The 22,303-nt window shown below is 45.4% G+C and overlaps 1 protein-coding gene across 1 annotated transcript in view; it reads left to right on the forward strand.

Moving 5' to 3' along the window:
* Window positions 1-18,262, forward strand: part of FRMD4B (FERM domain containing 4B) — an 83,952-nt gene extending 65,690 nt beyond the window's left edge. The window contains exons 12-23 of the mRNA XM_030501162.1: window positions 2,484-2,560; window positions 3,296-3,434; window positions 3,950-4,091; window positions 4,861-4,994; window positions 5,080-5,199; window positions 6,429-6,657; window positions 9,853-9,909; window positions 11,227-11,374; window positions 12,293-12,418; window positions 13,568-14,373; window positions 15,002-15,134; window positions 16,529-18,262. Of these exons, the coding sequence (XP_030357022.1) occupies window positions 2,484-2,560; window positions 3,296-3,434; window positions 3,950-4,091; window positions 4,861-4,994; window positions 5,080-5,199; window positions 6,429-6,657; window positions 9,853-9,909; window positions 11,227-11,374; window positions 12,293-12,418; window positions 13,568-14,373; window positions 15,002-15,134; window positions 16,529-16,649 (2,232 nt within the window). The 3' untranslated portion in view covers window positions 16,650-18,262. The remainder of the gene's footprint in view (window positions 1-2,483; window positions 2,561-3,295; window positions 3,435-3,949; window positions 4,092-4,860; window positions 4,995-5,079; window positions 5,200-6,428; window positions 6,658-9,852; window positions 9,910-11,226; window positions 11,375-12,292; window positions 12,419-13,567; window positions 14,374-15,001; window positions 15,135-16,528) is intronic.
* Window positions 18,263-22,303: the final 4,041 nt, after the last annotated feature.

Consider the following 22,303-nt stretch of genomic DNA (forward strand, 5'->3'; position numbering starts at 1 on the left):
AAACGGGGCAAAGCTCTACCCACATCCTGAGGCAATTCCATGCAGGTTTTCTTACACATGCAAAGGGGTTTAGTTTTTCCTTCTCAGCACCACAAATGATCAGGGATGCATTTCACCAGGGGCTGGTGTTGGGTTTACACAGGCAGCTCCTCATGGCAGGAGTGCTGGTGTATCCCTCAGCCTGGGCAGAAGGCTGCTCAAGGTGATGGGCCAGCTGCATTTTATCCTGTGCCAGATGTGACCCTTTTCACCTCCACTGCCCTTAAGACAGGTGACCCCTTCTCCCACAGCCCTCGGGAATGCCAAGCGCATCCGGAGGGGAAAAACCCAGAGGAAGTGATACAGGGGATGGGGGGAGTCATCACCCACAACCTGATAAGAGGCAGAGAGGCAGTTTTCCAGAGGTCATGTTTGAAGCACGCCCATCACTTTTATGAGCGTGGGAGCGAGGAACACGCACAATGCTTCTTGTCGAACCTGTTGCATGAGTCAACGCAGGCAGGGCCAGGGCTCGGGGGCTAACCACCGGCTGCAGCCCCCTTGCCATGCTGGCTCCCACCTTAGCCTCCTGCAAGGCTTCAGGGTGTGCTGAAGGGGTGCAGCCCCTTGGTAGAACCCTTTTTGTGTTCTCCCCTTGGTTGGGTTTTCCCTTTATCCCGGGAAAAGGGTGGGTCGGGAGGCGTCGCTGCCGGGAGAGGCGGTGATGTCAGGCGTGTGTCAGCAGTGGGAGGTGAAGCCGGAGCGGCACGGACACGGACTGTGTCCACCGGCGGGAGCGATGGCACGGCGGCCGCCTCCTGCCCTGCTCTGCTCTGCTCATGTTGGCCTTGATGCTTCCCGGAGGGGCTGGTGATGTGGGGAGGTGAGTGCAGGGATGGGCTGTGCGGGGTGGCTGAGCTTCTGGGGTCATGTTGGGGATCCCTGTGTGCTGGAGTACCCATGGGTGGTATTGCTCAATGTCCTGACAGTCACTGTGAGCTGTTTGCTTTGTAATTTACTTTAAAAATACATTTATTTAAAAGTTTAATGCCAAGTTGTAAAGAGTTCTGCTTCTGAAAGCAGTGTGATGGGGCAGGGTGCTTTGATACTAAAGTAAACGTACTTAAGCAGCAGAGTCCCTGATCTTCTAGAAAATGACTTATTAGTTGAAGTAAATGACATTTCCCCTTGCTGCATTTTTCATTTAGCAGGATCTAATAGTAAATTGTAGTACTAGAAAAGAAAGCTTTAACTAAACAGAGGGAAAGGTCGCTGGAAGAGCCAGTTTTCCCTGCAAACACGCACTGGGTTATGCTTTATTTACAACCTGTATTAAGAACGTTTCATATGCAGCACGGTGTAATAGGTAATTTTTTACACAATTTGAGGTTTTTCCATAGTCAGAGCACGACGTGCTGGGTTTTGATGGAGGGAATGTCGTGTGTCGTGGGGATTTGCGGTGTGGTGGCTGCCCTCCTGAAGGCTGTTGCTGTGATGGCCTGGGTGCTTTGATGCATCAGTGGTGTTGCAAGCTGAGCATTTCCACTTCACGCTGGCCCTGCCTGCCCAGCCTGGGTGGAAGTACCTCAGGTACCTCCGTGTGGGCTGTAGCTCTGGAAAGCAGCCAGCTGTGAACTACAGCGTGTGCTACTGCACTTGTACACCCCGTCGTCTTCAGGTGACATCCTTGGGGACACCCATACAGGTCTCGGTGTGCACCCTGTTACTGCTGGAGAGAGGGCAGGAGATGCTGCTGCCACAGAAACCTGCGCTAGGGGCTGGGGAACAGCTCAGCCAAAGCTACGCTGGGAACATGCAGCCTCTGATGGATCACCCCCAGAGGGTGGCTAATGCTGGTGCACAGGGAGAGCAGATTCCTATGAAATCGTGATCCCATGGGTGCAGCTGCCAAGCCCTGGTTGACTTTGATCTCTTCTCCCACCTGGCACTTTGCAGGAAATCTGCGGTTTCCTTACAGAACTGCACACTGGGGGTGGCTTCCTCACGTAGCTGCTCTGTCTCCGTACGTGTTGTACCAAAATGTCATGCTAAATCTCTCAACCAGTGTCTTCAGAAGAGAAAGGTTTTGGTTATCCCGGAGTTGCTGCTGTTCCCTGGGGATGTCGTGACTGAGGGAAGAGATAGGTGTGTGTGCAATTACTTTGTATGGAGATTTTTGCATTTAATCGGAGAGAAAACGGCTTTAGCTGTCCTCCCAAGATCTCTGTGAGCTTGTAGCAGTATATTAAATGTGCTATTGATGGAAACAGATGTCACAGGCAAAATCCTCAATCTGCAATGCATTGTCTGTAAGCGGTGAAATTACTCGAGGGGCATCCTGTATATTTATATTTATGTGTTTATTCTAATTGATGTTGTCAAGTCCATGCCATAGCTAAAGATACACAGGAATTGTAATTTGGTGAAATTACATATCCTTGCGGGGAGAAGAGCAGTGATTCTTGTAGTGACAGTGTTCTGCATCTCTCTCCCAATTGTCCTAGCTATTTCAATGGAAACAGCTGGAAAACCTCTATTTCCGTGAAAAGAAGTTTGCTGTGGAAGTACACGATCCCCGCAGGTAAGGCTGGAGGAGGCAGAGGAGCAGTGGGATGAGTCTTTACCCAAACTGGGGATTTGTCATGTCATGCTAGCGAATGGGATGGGAGGTGCCTCCGAATTCAACACAGACCTGAGTTTACTCTGGGCTTTGTGACACTGAGCCTGATCCTGCGCTTGGCAGGGCAGACTGGGGCTGGATCTGGGCTGTGGGTGATGGACAAGTAGTGCTTGCAGAGGGAAGGTCACAGTCACAGTGAGCAACCTGGAGTGACTGTTGATGTGTTACAGCTCTGGGTGTTCTCTCAGATTGCCTATGATGTCCACTGAATGAGTTCTTGGAGCAGAGGGAGGGCTGTTTGTCATTGTTCACTTTACAACACCCTTCCCTGAGAGGCTGCTGTAACGTGCCTGTGCAGGAGGAGACCTGGGAACACAGCCTACAGGACCCAGACATGACTTTCTTGCTCACCTTCTGCCCTCCACTGCTTTGGTGGTGTGCTCCCTCCTCTGAGCATGAGCCTTCAGAGCCCCACAGGAGCACTGCTGGTTAGGGTGCGAGCTCACCCACAGGCTGCTTTCCTATGCCTTCCCCTCAAGATCCCTCCCAAAAAGAAAGAGCCTTTGCAGCAGCAAAGGAAATCTGAGTTTTCACATCTCTCAAATAAAGGCTGAGCCTTGCCTGGTTAAGAGAGACTTAAAGGACTTTAAATCTCAAAGACCTATCTTGAAATTGCATTTCTTTTCACCCTCTCAGAATTTCAGTGTCAAGAAGGACCTTTGGTCAGAGCGGACTGGTAGTGCAAACGTGGTATGCGAACACTTCCCTGATCAAGTCCATCTGGGTGATGGCAATCAGTCAACACCAGTTTTACTTGGATAGAAAGCAAAGCAAAGTAAGTTGTAATGCATTTTACTGTGGCATAAGTTTCAACACCTTTCCTGTATACCCTTTGGTGTATGTTTTTCCACGGATGAACTACTCTCCGGACAAAAACTACAAACTTTTTGTCAGCTTCATGAGCAGTTTATTAGAGACACTATTGTTATTTGATCCATTTTAGCCTGCCTGCAATTAAGGGCTATGGAGGTGTGATCACAGAAGAGGGAATTCCCACGTCTCAGTGTTTAATCTGCTTTTTCTTTTGTCTCCTTCTCGAGTTCATTTTGAACACGGTGCAAACAGCAAAGAGATTTTGAGACGGGAGATGGCTAAGGCTTTGGGGGCAGAGGGTGAGAGGAATGCCAGCACAGCCCTGTGCACCACAACCTCCCCGCATGATGCTGCTGCTTTAGCCCTTAATTTTGTGGCAGATGATGTGTGAAACGTCATCTTCTGTGATCCCATGTTCTGAAATTCATTAGCGGTAACTTGATGAGGCTGGATTCTTTTGTTCCCAAACTCCTGCAGGCAAAAATTCCTTCAGCCAGAAGTTTGGATGATATTGCCATGGATCTGACAGACATGGGAACACCAAAAGTTTCAAAGCTAGTGACTTTGGAGGCAAAGAACCAGCTTATTATGGCCAGCAACGGCAGTTTGATCTCATCAGGTAATGCTTCATGTAAATGCAGGGTAGCGAGGTACAGTGGGGCTTGTGTATGTTAAAAGGAAAAATGAGGCTAGCTGACCATAAATCCAGTGACATATGCAAAGGCATGCATTAGTTATCTATCTGAAACAGTAGCATCGATGTTATAATCTGCTGTTTCCCCCATGTAACTAAATAAAAGGAAATAAAAATATGCTAGATGGATAAGCACCCATATACTCCTGGTCCATGAATAACTTGATACCATTTACCAGTCAGTCAGTCCTTGAATGACTGATCAAGGTCTGAGGGAAATTTGCCCTGAGCTTCCTCAAAAATGAGCAGAGAAGATAAGTGTTTCCAAATAAAGCTCAGCTCTGGAGTGGACTTTAGATATGTCCCTTGACTGTGGAGGAAGGGAAAAGGGGGGAGGTAAAAACCCGGCTGCTGCATGTAGGTGCCTTCAGGTGAAGCCCAAATGTCTGTCTTGAAAGCAGTCAAAACCAAAATACCAAGTATATTGTAGATATCACTAATGCAATGATTTATATTTATGGTGGTGGGGTTTTGGGGTGTATACTTGGGACTTCTCATGCAAGTTTATACATTGGGGGTTTGAAAAAGTGCAGATTTCCTAAAAGCCTGCTTGCTGGATGACACAGGAGCTGGACGTTGCGCTTTGAATAACGTGTTGTTTTGCTGGGCTGCTTTGGGGAGATCTCAGCTTACTTGATCAGAAAAAAATGGCTTTTACATGCAAGTCCTCTGACACAGAGAGTGTATTTTTCAGGCTCTCAGGATTCAGAGGTCAGTGAAGAACAAAAGAAGGAGAAAATCACGGAACTAAAGAAGAAAGAGAAACTCCTTCAGGAAAAACTGCTTCAGAAAGTTGAGGAGCTGAAGAAAATCTGCCTGCGAGAGGCGGTGAGAGCTGTACCTTATGGGTCAGGGTGGGTGAGAACCCTTCTCTCCCTCTGGATCTTCATGTGGAGCCCGTTCTATTCCCTAGGAGCTGACAGGCAAGATGCCCAAGGAGTATCCTCTGAGCGCTGGAGAGGAACCTCCCCAGGTCAGGAGACGTGTTGGCACAGCATTCAAGCTGGATGACAACCTGCTCCCGAGTGAAGAGGTGAGCGCTGCAGTTTGTTTTCACAGCAGAGGTGTGGTGGCCAGACCGGTGGCCAAAGCCACTTGTAAATAATCCAGATCTTCCCTGATTGTTTAAGAGGAGGCAGCTGCTTGCATAGGCTGGGAAATGTAGATGAGTACTACCCTTATTTCAGCCATGCTGCCTTTGAAATGACCAGGAAGTTGGCTGTTTTAAAAGACCTTAAAAGCCCCTGACCGGAACCTCTGATTTGGCCACGCTACTTGAATTTTAATGGCCATTTTGCTGGTAATTAGAGAAGAGCAGGTGTCTAACACCATTTGGCAACCCATAGCTATGAGCTGTTCTTGAGCATTGATCTGTGTCGTGTTGAGATTGTGTTTGAACCCAGAATGTAGCAGGGGTGTGCACTTTCCCCTTGCAAAATCATCTGTTCTGAGCATAGTTCTGTGACAGGAGGAGGAGATTTATCTCTGGCTTAATGCAAGTTCCACCTAAGTAAAAGCTCGCTATATTGCTCAAGAAGCTCATACAAACTTTGCTGGCAGAGACTGACTCAGGAGATATGGTAATTCAGATATTTGCAGTTTCTAGACACATACCATTACCCCTCATTCCTTATGAGATTTGTTAACAAGCTGTATCGTCCAAGTAGAAAGTAGGTGTTGGGCACTTTGCATCTGTGTTTCACCAAAAACTCACTGCCCAGGCTTACAGGACTGGTGTAATCCATGGCTGCAGCAAACAGATTTTATGTAAACTGCTTAAATGCTATTGAAACAAAATCCTCCTGACCAGGTTTAATAAGGTGTTGCTTAGCACTTCTGCAGTGCCTTTCATCTGAGCTTCTCAAAGTTGTTTATAAACAATTAATTAAAGCCTCCAACTCCCTGTTACGTAGGTACAGTGATACCAATTCCCAATTTACTAGTAGAGAGAGATTTTGAACAGACATTTTCAGGCTTAGACTCAAAGCAGGAGGTTTAGCTGTCTAAACCTGAATTTAGATGTTTATTTTATGTCACCCAGGCTTGAGAAACTGGACTTTTCTCAGGAGATCTCACAATCTTGCACTAGTCACAGAAATGAGGTCTAAAAGTTTCACATGCTGAGATTGTCTTGTGTATAAACTGGTATTTTTGTGGTTTGTGCTCAAGATTTCACTTCATTACCACAAAAATAGATCTTCGACTCAATAAACTTTGGTAGTTTCTGCCCAGAGTACAAGCAACTATCTCATGAATTTGCAGGACCCTGCTTTACAGGACTTGGAGAGCAATTTTATCATACAGCAAAAGCTGGTGGAAGCTGCAAAGAAACTTGCCAGTGAGCCAGACCTCTGCAAGAATGTGAAGAAGAAAAGAAAGCAAGAGTATGCTGATGCTGTAAAAAAGCTGCAAGAGATAGAAAATTCCATAAATGAATACAGAATCAAGTGTGGCAAAAAACCAACCCAGAAATCAACTCTTACTCTACCAGGTAAACAAGAGAATTCCCCGTGTTCTGATGAAAACAGGAGAGAAAAAACAGTAGTTGGCTCATTTACAAGTTCTGTTTACATCTTCTCTATATGGTTTTTATCTTCTGAAAGCACTTAAATAAGAAAAAAAGGGAAGCAATTACTGCATCTGATATGCTAAGTGCATTGCTTATAGACTGAGGGCAGGATAAGCTGCAGTTCTAGGAACAAGTGCAGACACGTTCCAGTACCAGGTAAGGGCTGATGGTGCTGTACATAGAAAGTTCTGGCAAGAGCATCTCAGCTGAAACTGGTGTGGTTTCTGAATTCACAGTGTGTTGAGTGCAGTTGTATGTCTGAGCTGCCGCATGCAAGATCTCTCTTCTTTCCCTTCCACAATGCTTTACTTCTAGCAAAAGTAGACTGTGTGAGGTTTTTTTCTACAGGATCGAGGAAGTAAAGATCAAAGACTTTGTTTCTCGATGAAAAATTACAGATTTCCAGAAAGAGATAAATGAAGTTCAAGAGTTTATGAATGCAAATAGTAGCAAACAGATTTTTGACTAAATCTGTTTGCCAGTGATGAGCACAGTGAAAGCAGATACCCTTGGCCCCTCCATTCTGAAGTGTGATTTCCCTAAGGGAGGTGAGATTCTTGCTGCTTCGCAGGGTAAAAGCATGGAAAACTTGCTAGCATCCAAGGCAGCTGAAGGAGTTTGGGAGTAGTAAAAAAGCTCATAGGTATTGCAGGCTCATCTAGTTTCTGTAGAGATTAACAGGTTTAGGACATGTTTTACTTCTTCCCTCCGTGGAGAATATGTGTGGATAATTGTCAGTGTGTAATTGATTTCTCCTTCCCCTGTCCTTGTCCCAGAGGAAATGCTGTTTTGTGAGGTTAGTAGGGTTTTCCTGAGAATTACAAGATGGGAAGGAAAATGCCTTATTTTTCTGCTGTTTATATTGAATACCCTCTTACTGACTGTGGAGATGAGACCTCTTGCCAACATCTGTTTTCCCTGGAGGAGACCCTTCTCACGTGCACTGCCAGGTTTATGTTGGAGAAACCTTTGCCGTGTCCCATTCCCATCGAGAGCTTGGTTTGGATTTTTACCCAGCACAAACCACAGCAGCACTGGGCTATCTGTCATCACAAGGTGCTTATTCTGAAAGGTTAATGATCGCTATTTAGTGTAGCCCAGCTAGTGCCTGATTGACAGAGATGGGGGAAAACATCTGGTTTTTGCAGTCTCTTGCTCACCAATCTGGATACTAGTTGTGAGAGATTCTGTATTACCTGGGACATGTGATGTGTAGTAAAAACCAGGAAGCTACTGAAGGCAGCATCCATGTGCAGTCACTTGTTTGTTGCAGGCAGTTTTTTGTCCTGTTGTGCAAACAAGAAACTTGGGAGTTGGTCCTTACATGTTTAGCCCATCATTTTGAAACATGTAGGACATGACATCCTTGTTTGCTGTCTGAGAAGGGGGACACAACCAGAAGGGAATAGACTCCCTGTCTTCCCAGAAGGGAAGGTCTCCCTGCAGGTAGGGACTACAAGACAGCAAATACTTAGCCAGCATAAGTTAGCTGCATTCCCTTCCAGTTCCTGAGTCTTGCACTGCAGTGTGTATTTGTTTACCTGAAGCAGAACTCTGCTTCAGTAATTGATTTTAGGTGTAAGGTTTTCAGCATTGCTGACAGTACACTCAGGCTCAGGGTTTCAGAAGGCTGAGCAGTGATGAGTCACTTGCGTCTGTAAATTTGTGGAGTGACTCGTTGGAAATAACATGTTAAATAGTAACATTGATTTATTGAATCAAACCATAGCTATTCTCATCCCAGCCCCCAAGCGATGGGAAGTGAAGGACATACTGGACTGTCTCCTGCTCCCCGTGTTCCACTCTCTCTTTCGTTCCTCTGTAGTCCAGAGCTGTTTCCCCTTCTGCAGGCAACTGCTTAGATTTGGGATTTAAATTCAGAGGCCCCCTTTATGTCAGCATTGCGGATCCCACATGAATCCAGCAGTGTAGGTTTAGGCTGTTGGTCTTTTTGCCTCCTTACAGTGGGCCCAGTTCCATATTTCATCACCACATGGTCAAATACACGTGAATAAACTCCCCTGAAGTTTTTTCCCAGTGTCAGATTGCCGGCAGAGCTGCAACCCATCCTCGGTGGTCTGACAAGTCCCCTCGGGGCAGGGGCCAGCCCTGATGTTTTGCTGCTCTTGAAAAGCTGCTTTATTTACCAAATTCTTGTAACCAGACCTTTCCTCACAGCAAAGCATGACAGCAAGGAAGCAACATACATTGCATGTGCTCTGATGGAAGAAGCAGGTGTCATACACAAAGTGGCTCCTAATGTCTTATTTCCTGCTTCTTTTCCCTTGTGCATGGAGGTCCATATAAACTTTTACCCTCCCAGTGCTGTGTCTTGCCAGAAACAACCTAGGAACAGTTTTTTTTCCTCTGGGTTAATTATCTCTAGTGCTGCTTTTTATCACCAGCCTAATTTCTCTGTTGCTCTGTTCTAAACCTGAGCAAGCACAGGCTGTTTCTGAGTGAGTGGTAGTGTCTAGTATGAAAGTGAGAGGACAGACTGGTACAGTAGAGCTCTGTGAATAAATAACAGCGTGAAAGAAACAGAAAAAACTTGTGATGTCCATACAACAGTTACTGCGCTCTGTGGTGCTGGAATTTGCAATAGCTTGATTGAAATCAGTGGAATTATTCTGGTTTGGTATTCATTCAATTGAAACAGAATTTGTATACTGATGAAACACTCAAAACTGAATGCCAGATTTCGAAAGGCATTTCATACCTACCTGGTGGGATTTCAGGTGTACCTAGAGGAGGTTAGGTGCTAGCAGCCAAGATATCTACATGTCTCTGTAGGCTCCTGCTCCTAATGAAGCACTGAAACACCCTGTGAGATCTCTTGGAAGTTGGGTGGAAAACACCTTTGTAAATCTTGGCCTGATTCCTGCTGCAGCTGAAAAAGAAAGATCTCCTTTGATAATTACATAGGCAGCTTGCTGAGCTGCAGTGAACACAACCGAGTCGTGATATGCTCCAAAGCGGGACTGTGTTCAGGCTGTTAAGAGCTAAAGCATAGAGACTGCAGCATTATAAATAGCAGCTGTAGAAAATAAACTGTATGGGGTACTTGGAAATTAATGTTGGGTCTCCTATGCTTAAAGTGCTTGTTTTCATTCACAGAGGATATAATTCCATCTGAGAGCAGCTCCCTGTCTGATACCACCACCTATGATGACGGTATGTTGCTTATCCTTTTCTTCGTATGTTCAGAGACATTCCTTTGACTTAATGTACTTTAGTAGGCTGTTTTGATGGCTTTCGATGACAAAATACTTCATAGCAGAGGAAAAAAGAGCTTAACCAGGAATGTCTTTCCTCATAATGGGTTAGTTATTGGAAGTTTCTGCTCTGTGAGCTGATCTGAGTCATCTCTAGAGAAGGCAGTTGGTTTTAATGTGGCCAACCTGCAAGCTGAGGCCACTGTGTATGTCAAATACTTCATCCCTAGGACCTGGCCAGAGGTGGATGAGCAGCTGGAGGAGTTATGAGCTGGGAGGATTTGCCCAGCCCTTCTGTCCTCATAGCTACTATAAAACTTACAAAAATCGAACAGTCACTGATATTAACGATCTGTTTACGTTTATTACCTGGTGAGCTTGCATCTTGCATGGGTATGATGTTTGCTCAGCTTACTCATTTCACACACACACCCAGAGACACATACATTCACGCCCTGTTCCACAAGGTGGAAAGGACTTGGCTTGCCTCTCCCTTGAACTGGATAATGATCATTTGGGGACAAGCATTATCTAAATTATTACTCACTGTTCAGTTAGGGCCTGATACCGATCTCAGTTTGTCCCAGTTTTAGACTTGTACAACCCATCTGGTGCTTTAAAATGGAATTACACCTGATTCCTGCTTGTACAAGTAGAAATAGAGCTGGGGCTTTGGCTTGTGAACGTGTTCTCTGTGATGCTTGTCCTGCATTTATATGTATTAGTTGGAGTTTCCTGTTGGCTCTGATGGGACCTGGATTATGCCATAAGCAAAGTGAGAACAAGGATCAGACTAGCGTCTTCCCAATTGCCTTCAGCCAAATGTGTCTGTCAGTTCTTTGCTCATTCAGTTGCTTTTGAAGTCAGTCCCTTTCAGGTTGTATTTCAAAACTAATTCTTCAAATGTCATTTTCACGTAAAGAGCTGGAAGGTGAGGGAGAGGAACTGGCCTTTGCAGAGGCTGAGCTTGCCTGCTTGGCTCTGAGAAGGATTTCAAGGCTCCAAACAGGTGTTTTCCCAAGGAAGTTCCACATGTGATCTGGCACAGCCCCACGATGGGTGTAATCTCCACAGGAGTTGGTGGTGCTGAGATTTGTATGAACATCCACAATGTCCTGTCTGCGTGGGGGAGAGCTCAGAGCAGGAGAGTCTTTCTAGGGTTGCTGCTTCTCTCATCTCTGTAGTGCAAAGTGTTTCTGCTGAGGGGGCCACAGGTTTGCATATAGGGCAAAATATCAAGGATTTTGCTAACAGAATACATATTCCTTTCCAACAGTCAGTGAATCACTTCCTGTGGCAGCACAGAGACCCAGCTCTGCACAGCTGTCTCCAAGGCTTCCTCCACCAAAGTCCCTCGGGGTGGAGAGAATTCATCTCAGAAAGTCATCCATAAATGAGCAGCTCTTGGAAACCAGACACTCCAGGTAGGGCACATCTCACTGCCGCTGTGCTCTCTGCCTTGCTGGCATCAGCTCTGTCTTACCCCTGCCATGCTCCTGGTACCATGGGCACTCCAGTGGAGCTTCCACTCTCTTAGGATTACAGGATTTGGTGATGGGAGCTAAATTTCCTGTTTAGTAACAAAAGTTTGTGTAAGTAGTTGTGGTTTCTGAAACTGTAGGGTAGTGTAATCTTTGTGAAGAGATTTGAGGTTAGAAGTTTAATAGCAAGTGCTGTACTTAAGGAATTGCTTGTGCCTGCCATTACTGTCACCCATTGTCTCCGTTTCTGTGGTTCATTTTCAGTATTAAACAACTTGTAGTTTTCCTGATGACTGAGCTTAATGGCTTCAGATAACGTCAAACCATACCTATGATAGTTGTTCTCAGTGTAAGGATTCCCACTGATTTTGTTATTTCTCAGACTGTCTTTTGTGTGAACAGGCTGTTGAAAGCATGCTTTAAAAATGTTTTAAAGTTTTGGGGAATGTCATGTCCTTGCATTTTTCTTGTCTGTCCCTCAAGATAAGCAGAGCATACTTCCATATGAAGTTCACAAGTTGAATTATAGCCATATGTAACCATTTAGCTGTGATGTGCTTCATTTAAAACTCAGTTCCTTTGCTTCTCTACCTGCTCTGCCTCTTCTGTTTCATACTTCTGTCCTTTGGCAGCAGCTTGTCCTACTGATCATCCTGAGATCTCCCTTGAACCACAAGAAGGGATTGAATTTTTCTTCCTGTTTAACGATTCTGGGGTTTTTATGGGGGAAGTATGTCCAGTATGCCCTTACCTGTTTTTTCTGCCCTTCATTTTGTTTCTTCAAGACTTAGGGTGCATGTATTCTGTGTGCTGTGACTTGCATGGTGTTTAACCTAGCTGGGATTATTCTCTTCATTACAGGGACCTGCTTTCGACTCACAGCAGCCCTTACCGAACCCTGGACCGGCCGCCCCAACCCCACGGGGGGAGAAGCATGCCTACAACCCCTGTGCTCACACGCAATGCCTACAGTAGCAGCCACTTACAGTAAGGGTGCTTTGTTTTAAGTGTGATGTCCATCTTAGGCAGCAGAAGAATAAACGCAAATAGTGTTAAGAGGGCAAAGGGTCCTTTGCCATACAGCTTTCTCTACAGCAGGGTCAGGCTCTCAAAATGTCGTTTCTGGATATTGGAGACACAAGGTTAATATCAGTCAGCGTCTTCTGGTGCAGTCCTGCACCAGCTTTGTGATGTGTTTATGTGAGCACAAACCCTGCCTGGGCAAATAGCATGTACAAATGGCTGTCTGCAAAATTAGGAGTCAGATGGAAGCTAGCTCACAAATACTGCCTATCTGGTCATGAAAGACTATAGGAGAAGGCTCACTTCCAGATAGGCAGCTATAGGGAGTTTTAATAAGTAATGCTTGTTCAAAAGGTTTCTGTAAAACATTTTTAAGACAGCCAGAATTTATTTTACATTTCCATTGTAACCTCATTTTCTAAGAAAGTGAGGCTTATAAAGTTGTACTGTCTGTCAGCTAGTGGTCTCCCCACAAAAACTTGTTCATGAGCTGACACGTCTGTTGTGAATTACATTCCTCCAAGCCTCCTAAAAAAGTGGCCAGATAGAGGAGAGAGATCGCAATTAGTGCTCCTTACTATGGGAAGAGAGCCCCAACACGAGCTCACCCATATTATTAGACAGCTGAGAATCCATGCTGGGGAAGGAGAGATGCTATAAATCTTATAATGTTATTAAGAGCTCATAGTTTATTTGGCTGTCATGATGCAGTCATGAGAGACAGAGCCACAGGAATCCCATCTTCCTGTGTTCTGCTTCTAGCTCAGTTACATGTGTAGACTTTACCTACTTAAAAACTGAGGGTGCCTTCCTGTAAATCATTACAGAGTGTGAGTTTGTGAGCTTTGTGCATGCGTCGCTGCCACAGATTAACCTTGCTCACCATGATAGACTTTTATATGAGAGATCTCTTGCTGTTGAAGTAAATCTAAAATTCAGCCAAGCTGAATTTCTTGCAGTGCAGATACTCTATGTAGAAAGATAACGCTGGGTTTGTATTGTGCTGTGACTGGGGAGGCAGCACGCCTGCCTTGGCCATGTGTGCTCTCTGAAACTCTCTGTGTGTGTTTGTGTGTGACTACCTTTAACCAACAGACATCTGTGTTGTTTCAGGCCAGATGTTTCCCCACACCACTGCCGGCAGCGCAGCGGAAGTTTGGAATCCCAAACCCACCTGCTGTCCGAGACTCCTGCTGAGAAGGCAGCTTTCACCCTCTCAAAGTCCCAGCGAAGCAGCAGCACAGAGATCCTCGATGATGGATCGTCCTACACTAGCCAGTCAAGTGCAGAATATTACTGTGTGACACCTACTCCCAAACCATATTACACTACTCAGACACTCGATAACAGGACCAGGGGGCGAAGACGGTCAAAGAAACAAAACATTTCTGCTGCAAATTCCGGAAGTATGCCAAATCTTGCCCATAAGGATGTCCGCAATGGTGTCTACCACAAAAGTCAGGAGCAGCCTTCCTCAAGTTATTATATTTCTGGATACTCCCCATACACTGAACCTGACGTTTATTACAATGGAGGATATGTTTATGAGAGTGACACGGAGGGACAGTACAGTGTCAATCCTTCCTATCGCTCATCGGCGCATTATGGATATGACCGTTACAGGGAATTCAGGTCTTACCACGAGGATGAAGTGGACAGAGTACCGCACAACCCATATGCAACCCTCAGGCTTCCAAGGAAGCAAGTTGCTAAAACAGAGCATATAACCAAAAACATTCACAAGGCCTTAGTAGCAGAGCATCTCCGTGGTTGGTACCAACGTGCCTCCAGTCAAAAAGAACAGGGTCATAGCCTGCAGGCAGGCTTTGAGTCTGACAGAGGATCTCAAAGGAGTTTGGGCTTTGCTGGTCTGCAGGTTCCATGCTCTCCTAGCAGTCGGGTGTCATCTTTCTCTTCAGGTAATGTCTGATTTCTTCTATGCTGGGTGTTTTTCTAAGTCCCTGCTGCGCATCAAATTCTGTCCCCTTCCGCTGCCTTCATGAAGTCAGCAGAGTAGAAGCAAGGCTAGAGCTCTGTCCTGAAGGGTAGATGAGAAGCTGAGTAGGATCTTCTTGTTCCATGCTTGGGAAGAAGGACTTGCTGGTTGGTAAAACTGCCTTTTGCTCTTCGTAAACGCAGTAGTCCAAAGAAGCACAAAGAAGGGTTTCAAACAGGCTTGTTTACCAACTAGAAGCAATGTGCAAAACTTCATGCCATGTAAATGCAGTTGCAGTTATGGCTTCTGAAATACAGTACAATGAGCATCACTGAATGGGTCAGAAAGTCTTTTAAAAGAGATTCCCTAGCTCCAAAATACCACTTGCGTAGTGCTAGCCTCCCTATATGGCTTGTGAATCAGAATCACAGAATGGTTTGGGTAGGAAGGGACCGTAAGGATCAATCAGTTCCAACCCCCCTACCACAAATTCATGGGTTTTGTTTGCATTGTCTGCTTGTGTGTCCTGCAGAAACCCATAGAGATCGCTTACAAGAATTATTGCTGGAGAAAGATCTAATTTTCTGCAATTGTTTTGTTTTTAATTCCAGGATCTTCTGCAAACCCTGCTGGGAACTGGCGAAACCCACTTGCACTGGGACTTTCAGACTACGATACGTTGTCTCATTCCTCTTATGCCAGCTGTTATGGGAATGTCTATGGCAACCTTCCTTTGCAGAGCAGGTGAGTAATCAGGATTTTCTGCCCTTCCTCCTGCATTTCACAGGCTGTTAGAACTTATGAGAAAATCAGCTTGATTTCAAAGGGCCAGGATAAAGAGTAATTATAAAATTGACTTTGTGACAGCAAGCCTTCTGTGTGTGGAGTAGATCAGCTGTACCACCGGGGAAGCAGCCCTAGTGAAGGATAAACTCATTTGTTGCACAGTTTTTTCCTTTGGCTGGTGCTGGATCATTGAAGATCTCGCATTCCCATGTACCTGCGATGTTTGAAGCAGTGTTGGATGCAGAGCACCCACTGACCCCTGTCCCTCTTGCCCTATGTAACAGGAAGTCTCTCCTGCACCCCATCACCAGTCCAGCAGGACACAGTCCTATTGTAGTGCCTGTGCTGATAAACTTTTGTAAGAACAAGGAAAGGAAAGACCTCTTTCAGCCTCATGTCTGAGTGCTGGTGTTCAAAGACAATGCTGCATCAGCCCAGCACATCTCCTTTGCCAGAGCTTTACCCAGGAACGAGGCGGGATGTGCTGCTGCTTCAGAGCCACCCTGCTCATGGGAGCTCTTCTGAGGACAACGGGGAGCTCAGGGTCTGCGCTGTCCTCACAAATTCTTGCAGTTCTCTTGCTGCTTCTATTTGGTGGTTTTGGTCTCTTCCCACCACTGTCATACACTGGCTGTTACCAGTGAGGACAGAGACCTCCTGCTCAGGGGAATGGCTCTGCCCCCATGAATGCCATCACATTAAGTACACTTATGCTAAGTGTAGCCAGCCATAGTAAGTTCCCCACCTGTTTGCCTCCTGCTTTGTGGTTTGCAGTTTGTGCTTGCTGCCAGGCTTTGTGTGAAAGTACTGAAATTCTTATTTTGTTTGTTTTGTTTTGTTAAAATAAATGAAAGTGTAAGTAAAAGATACAAAAGCTTCTGCTGGATCTCAGCTAAATGCCAGGGGCTTTTTTATTGCAGTGATTTAAAAGATCTACTCCAACAGTGTTTAAAAATACAGTTTCTACTAATTTCTTAATTTCCTATAATTGGGCTTTGAAAACTCTGCTTTTTTTGGCAGCTTTATCTAAATGAGGTTTATTAGGTATTAATTTTCCATGTTCTGAATCACTTATCATTCATCTGGTTTATTCTCTGTTTTAATGTGATTATGGCAAATGAGCAATTAATACGCCCTACAATCGTGACAATTCTGAGCAGCTGAGAGCCTGTTGCACACAATTTTACTAATTACAACACAAAAACTGTGTTTGTGTTTGGATCCAAATTACACTGGGGGATGGACTTGCAGTAACCAGCATTACTTTAAACCCAAGGCAGTTGTGCAGCACTTATGGGTGTAGGGAAGACCCTCAGCTCTCACTGATCCTTGGTACTGTGTGTCTCTTCCAGAGCGTATGCAGAGACGAGCCAGCTGGGTGGTGATGAGGAGAGCCAGTTGGAAGATGACTTGCACAGCAACGAGCAGAGGTTATTTTGGCACGAGGATTCAAAGCCTGGGACGCTCGTGTAGCCCTCCTGCAGCTCCGCACTCGTACCCTTGTGTGCCTTGCACAACATGCTGTGACACCGAGGCAGATCTCGGGTGGGACTTCCAAATAGAACAAAAAACAAGGAAGCAGGCTGTTTGCTGGGAAAGAGTAAATTCAGCCTCAAGAGGGACTGTAGCAAAATGACAAAGTCTTACCATGAATGGCGTTTCTTTCTGAATCCAGGTAGCCTACACGAGCAAGGGCAAGCCACAGTTTGATCTATGTCTAGATGCAGCACTTGGTTGAAGTATTTATACTTAGCAAGCACTTTTTGGGAAGATTGGAAGGTGTTGAAGGCAAACCTCAGAGAAAAAAAAAAACCACAAATGTGAAAAGGAGACTCTTGTGGAAAAACCAGGAATTCTAGGAGCACAATTCTGATGTCTGAAAGAAGAAGAAATTTGTTCTGCCATGGCTTATGATGGCCTGGAAGGACTTTCATAAGCTTTTGAAGGATAGATGCTGTGTGTGTGAATGAGGCAAAGGGTGACTTAATCAGTATTGGAACATTACTTGAAGGAAGGCTGGGTTATTTTCTGTTTTTACTTGTTACAGAGGTTTGAATGAGTGTATCCATTTTTTGGGGTGTTGTTAAGAGTGTTTGTTAGCACCACAAGCAAGTTCTGGAAAGAAAAGGATTTGCTGACACAGTATGTCGTGTAAAACAATAGGCGGTTGTGGATTTTGGAAACAGAAGCAGTGAACTTTGAACTCTCTTTTCCACGATAAGGTGTAAGTAATAACCTCCCATCTATTGACCTTTCCATGGTACAACTTCACTGTGCGGAGGAGTAGGCAAATTTTCACAGTGGTTGCACAGTGACCCCCTGTTCCTCGGGTGACAACGTTTTGCTCTGCCACAAGTGAATGGAGGATCCACAGTGGGGAGCTCCCTTCACATGGCGAACAGCTTGGTTGTAACGGCCAGTATTTTAAGGTGGATGCAAACACAAACCAGCCAAGTGTGTGCCTTAAAATGAGGGGCATTAGGATTGTACCGCGAGTCATCTGAACTGCCAGGTGCATTGCAGAGTCACTAAGTGACAGAACAGCATTCTCACAAAACCATTTGTGTAGGAAGAACAAAGTGCGACTGCAGTCTTGATCTAAGAGGGATAAACCTACCTCATCTGTAGGAACAAATTGGCATGGGTTATCTTCCGTGATTTCCAGTGGCTCGTTTGCATACGGTGAATTCTCTCTCGTTTCTCAGCTGTACTGTGCTTCAGGATTCCATAAATGGTGCTCTTTTTTTTTTCTTTTATACAAAGGGTTAGTTACTCCTTGTGCATATTGTGAATAGAGAAGTTTCTGATAAACTTTTTTGACGTTTTTTACCAATATTCCAGAGCATGTAATATATACAGAAAGGACACACTTGTTAAGCTGGTACTTAGTCGTTTGTATTATTAGAGTTGCCATTTGGAATTAAAGGAACAAAAAAATCCCAATAAAAAATAACTTATTTCCTTGGTTTTGCATATTTGTATAGCCTTCTAGAAATGCGAGAGCTCTTTTTGCTTATTCTTTTACTACTTCTGAATTTTTTAGACCTATTATTTTGTATAGGTCAATAAACTGAAAAGTGTGCTACCAAAACCACTTCAGCATTCCTCCTGTTTCTACTCGAGTGCTTGGAAAAGTGCAGTGTGTGTTATTTCAGGGCTTTAAGAGAGGGTAAATCACCATGGTATGATTTATTTTGGCCTGTGGTTTTAGGCTGGGTTCAGAGGGTCAGTGGGTTTGGCTGCTGGAAGCTTGGCCCAGGGCAGTTCAGACCCTCCCAAAACATGTCTGTAACTGAATTTCTGATGGTAAAGGGGAGGGACATGCGGGGCTTGCTGCCTTTATAGGTTCCTCTCTGCACATCTGTGCCGGGGGAGCCGAGCTGGGCTCATTCAGCATCCCTGCGGCAGGGTCGGTATCCCTGGACCCTGCTGCCCAGCCTCAGCTGGGCAGTGGTACACAGACCAAGGTGGCCTCGTGTGTCTGGACATGGTTCTTTCTAGATGTACAACTGCTTTTGCACCCCGGTCACCAGCAGTTGAGGTTATTCAGTCTCATTCTTACCTCTTCAGAGTTGTTTGTTATTCCCTGCTTTTTGTGCCATCCAGAAGCTTCACCACCACTGAATTTTATGCTTCTGTCCAGGTTGTAGGTGAAAATAGTTGTTAACAAGAACTTGCCCACTGAAAATACCCCCATGTTGTTATACTTTTCCTTTTCTCTGTGTATTTTTTTGAGGTTTATCTGTTCTCAAGTTCTTTGTTCACTGAATCACACTTGCTGCTGTTACAAAACATCAGTGTTGTGAGCAGGAGGCTGAGTGGTACAAAGTCCAATACCTTACCCAGAACTCATGGTATTGGTGCAGGTTGGTGGTTTTTTATCATCACTCTCAAAGCTTTTCATTTAAAAAAGAAAACAAGGTGTGTAGCAAGGTCTGTGCCCCATTAAAAGCATTGTTTGCATTCCTTAGCGCTGTAGCCATTGAGTTTTGTATTGGCTTTTCTGTTAATGTTCAGGATTTAGCTCAGCCCTGACACATCCGTGTTGGCACAACACTCAGCCCAGCCTCCTGGCTTGCTCAGGCAGGGCCAGGACAATTTTGGATGATGATGTTGAGAAGATGGGAATTAGACGTGGGTTTGGGTTGAGGATGGTTTGCTATATTTGGGAATAGAGGCATAAAACCAGTTTAGAGCCTGGTTGAAGCTTCCAGTGAGAGAGCTGCAGAGGAGCTGGAAATTGAAGGGTGGTACCAGGGCAGGTACAGCTCTTGTAACTCCACTTCTCCTTCTCTGCATGCCTGGCCAAGAGTCGTGCTCTTGGAGACTGTTTTGAAGTATAGAGTGAAGAAGGAGGCCCAGAAGAGGAGAGAATAAGAAGATCCAACTTCTCAGATGTTGCCTGGGGCAGGTAGCGAAGGGCTGGGGTCAGCCTTTGGGTGGCACAGGGAAGGAGAGGGAGGGCACAACCTCCCTGTGGGACCTCCTTCCCACCTCCACCAATGGAGCTGGTGATGGTGCACAGCTGCTGCAGCACCTGATTTTTGCCAGTTGTTCCCCAGAACCCTTAACTTTACCTTTTGCAGGCCTCCAGCTTACTGTATTGCACTGCATCTCTGGAGCAACGTTCTCGTGTGCATGTACTACTATTCCCAGAGACCAGGTCTGTATAACGCAGCTGAAGAGGTAATAAAGACGAACTTGTAATGATTATCATATTTGTTCGCAGCTGAAATACAAATTACCTGTGCTTTGTTTGGATTCCTGCCTCATCTGTGTGTTCTGTAGCTGAACCACAGCGCTTCCTCACCAGAGTCGCTGAGGACATCTAGTGACTGACCAGCATCATTGACAAGAGGAGCCTTTCTGCCGCTTGCGCTCCTGAAATCCTTCCTGCCCCTTCCAGCTTGAAGAAATGCTTTGAAATTCTTATTTAGGGCGATCCAGAGCAAAGCCAAGAGGTGAAAAACGTGAAAAAACCCACAACATAAAACACCCACAGACCTACAGTGTTCAGTTTTACACGTCTCCCTCTTTAGAAGGTAGAACATGCTGATGATGAGTGTAGGGGAAATAAAAACCCACATAAAATGGAATGTAATGGAGCATTTCTGAGTGCTCTTTAGTTGAAGGATGAAGAAGAAAAACCAGTCCTTGCTAGGAATCCTTAAAAAGGCACTAGGGCACTGTGCTAAAATAAGCCATGCCTGATGTTTTTAATTGCTGCCTGCTTTTTCTCTGTTGTTTTGAACAGAAATACCCGGAGATGTGGGAGGACAAACACTGTGGGAGCTGCCACAAGCCCTGCGGGACGCTGGGGTCTGACATTCCTCCAGTGCAGGGTCTGGGGAGGGATGAAGGTTAGATATAAGGAAGAAGTTCTTTACTGTGAGGGCGGTGAGGCACTGGAAAAGGTTGCCCAAAGAAGTGGTAAATGCTCCATCCCTGGCAGTGTTAAGGACCACGGTGGATGGAGCCTTGCGTGACATGGTCTAGTGTGAGGCATCCCTGCCTGTGGCAGGGGGTTGGAACTGGATGATCTTAAGGTCCTTTCGCACCCACATATGATTCTATGGAGCTTGGACCAGGGCCCTCTCCCTGAGCACAGCAAGTCTTTAGTGATCACAAATCTGAACATACTCAGGTGAAACTCATTGGCCGAGGTGACTCAATACATGATGTGACTCTTGCAGGTTTCTGCTGACTTTTCATTTTCAATCTTGAACTTGTTCAGCTCAAATGTGAGCAACCTTGCAGTAATGTTTTGTAAACGGCTGTACAGCTCCTGGGTGTGTGAGAAGCCTTAAAGCTGGCCCTAAACGTTTGTAGTAAATCCAATAACGGCTGCAGGTTTGCTCCATCTCCTGGGCTTTGGGAGTTAATGCAGGAGAGCGGCTCCTGAGCTTGGGGAGAAGTTCCCCATCACTGCACTTGCCTGGCATTTCCTGGGTAAGTTCACATCTCTCCTGGGAAGATTCCTGCTTCCTACACTGTTCTCCATTCTCCTTTGTGCTTTTCTATCATATTTAATAGATTAAATAGACGAATGGAATAGGTTAAATAGACAAATTAAATAGATTACTAGATTTTTAAGGCAGAAAGCTTGAGAGCTTCAGCTATAGCAGGGCCTCACACAAATATTGAAAGCAAATAGGAGCAAACTTAACTGTGTTTATCTTATTTAATGGTTATTAATTTAAGTCCGATTATCTGTTTTCCATGGATTTCTTTTTTCTTTACCCAGGGATCTTGTGCTAGGAGAAAACCTCTATGTAATTCAGAATGTTTTATCTTGTTGATAACAGAAACCTCCTGAAGTGGTTTTCAGACTTGTTCTGTCACTTTTTGCGGCTGTTTGAGATAAATACAGTGGGGGAAGATATTTTATTTTGCGAATGTGTGAAGACATGAACAGTTCTGTGTGCCTTTTCTCATTGCACTGTGGTGGGCATCGTGTCTCTCCCTGCCGCATCCCCTGCTGTTGCCCTTGGTCTCAACCTGAAGGCACCAGGCTGCTGGCACTACCAGATGCAGAGCCCAGCATCATTACTTGGATCAGCTGGGGATAATTTGGCTTTCCAGTCAAGTAAGACAATGAATGTGGTGTTTGTCAGAGCAGGGGAAGGGGACCTACAGCTTTAATCTGGAAGCAGCCCATGTTTTCCCACTTAATGCAGCCTTCATTAGACTCAGCATTTGGATTTGGGGAATTTGGGTGACTCTGCACTTATGGATGTTTCCTGTTTCACCAAGCAGTGAGAAAATGGACCTTCATCCTGGCAGAGCTGTGTGTGGTGTCCATTTGTGTTTTCAGGTATAAACTATTTAGGATGGGTTTGTGGCTGGTGGTCCCAGCAATGGTCTTTCCCCCACCAATGCATGGTTGGGGCTTTGGAAACTCTGGTTTTTCTCTACATCTGACCCCAACATTGGGACCTACAGGTGAGACCTCAGGGTTGATCCCCACTGTAGAACTGGAAAGAGGAAGAAGAGGCAACTGTACTTTTGCTGTATTATCATCCACCTTCTTTCCCTCCTGTTTAGCTCTCTCCTGCCCCATCCTGTCACGAATTGTCCAAGCACTCTTTTGTGCCAGGACAGCATGTCTGCAATGCCTGGCTGAGCTT

Source organism: Strigops habroptila, chromosome 11 (genome assembly GCF_004027225.2).
Source record: "Strigops habroptila isolate Jane chromosome 11, bStrHab1.2.pri, whole genome shotgun sequence".
Taxonomy (NCBI): domain Eukaryota; kingdom Metazoa; phylum Chordata; class Aves; order Psittaciformes; family Psittacidae; genus Strigops; species Strigops habroptila.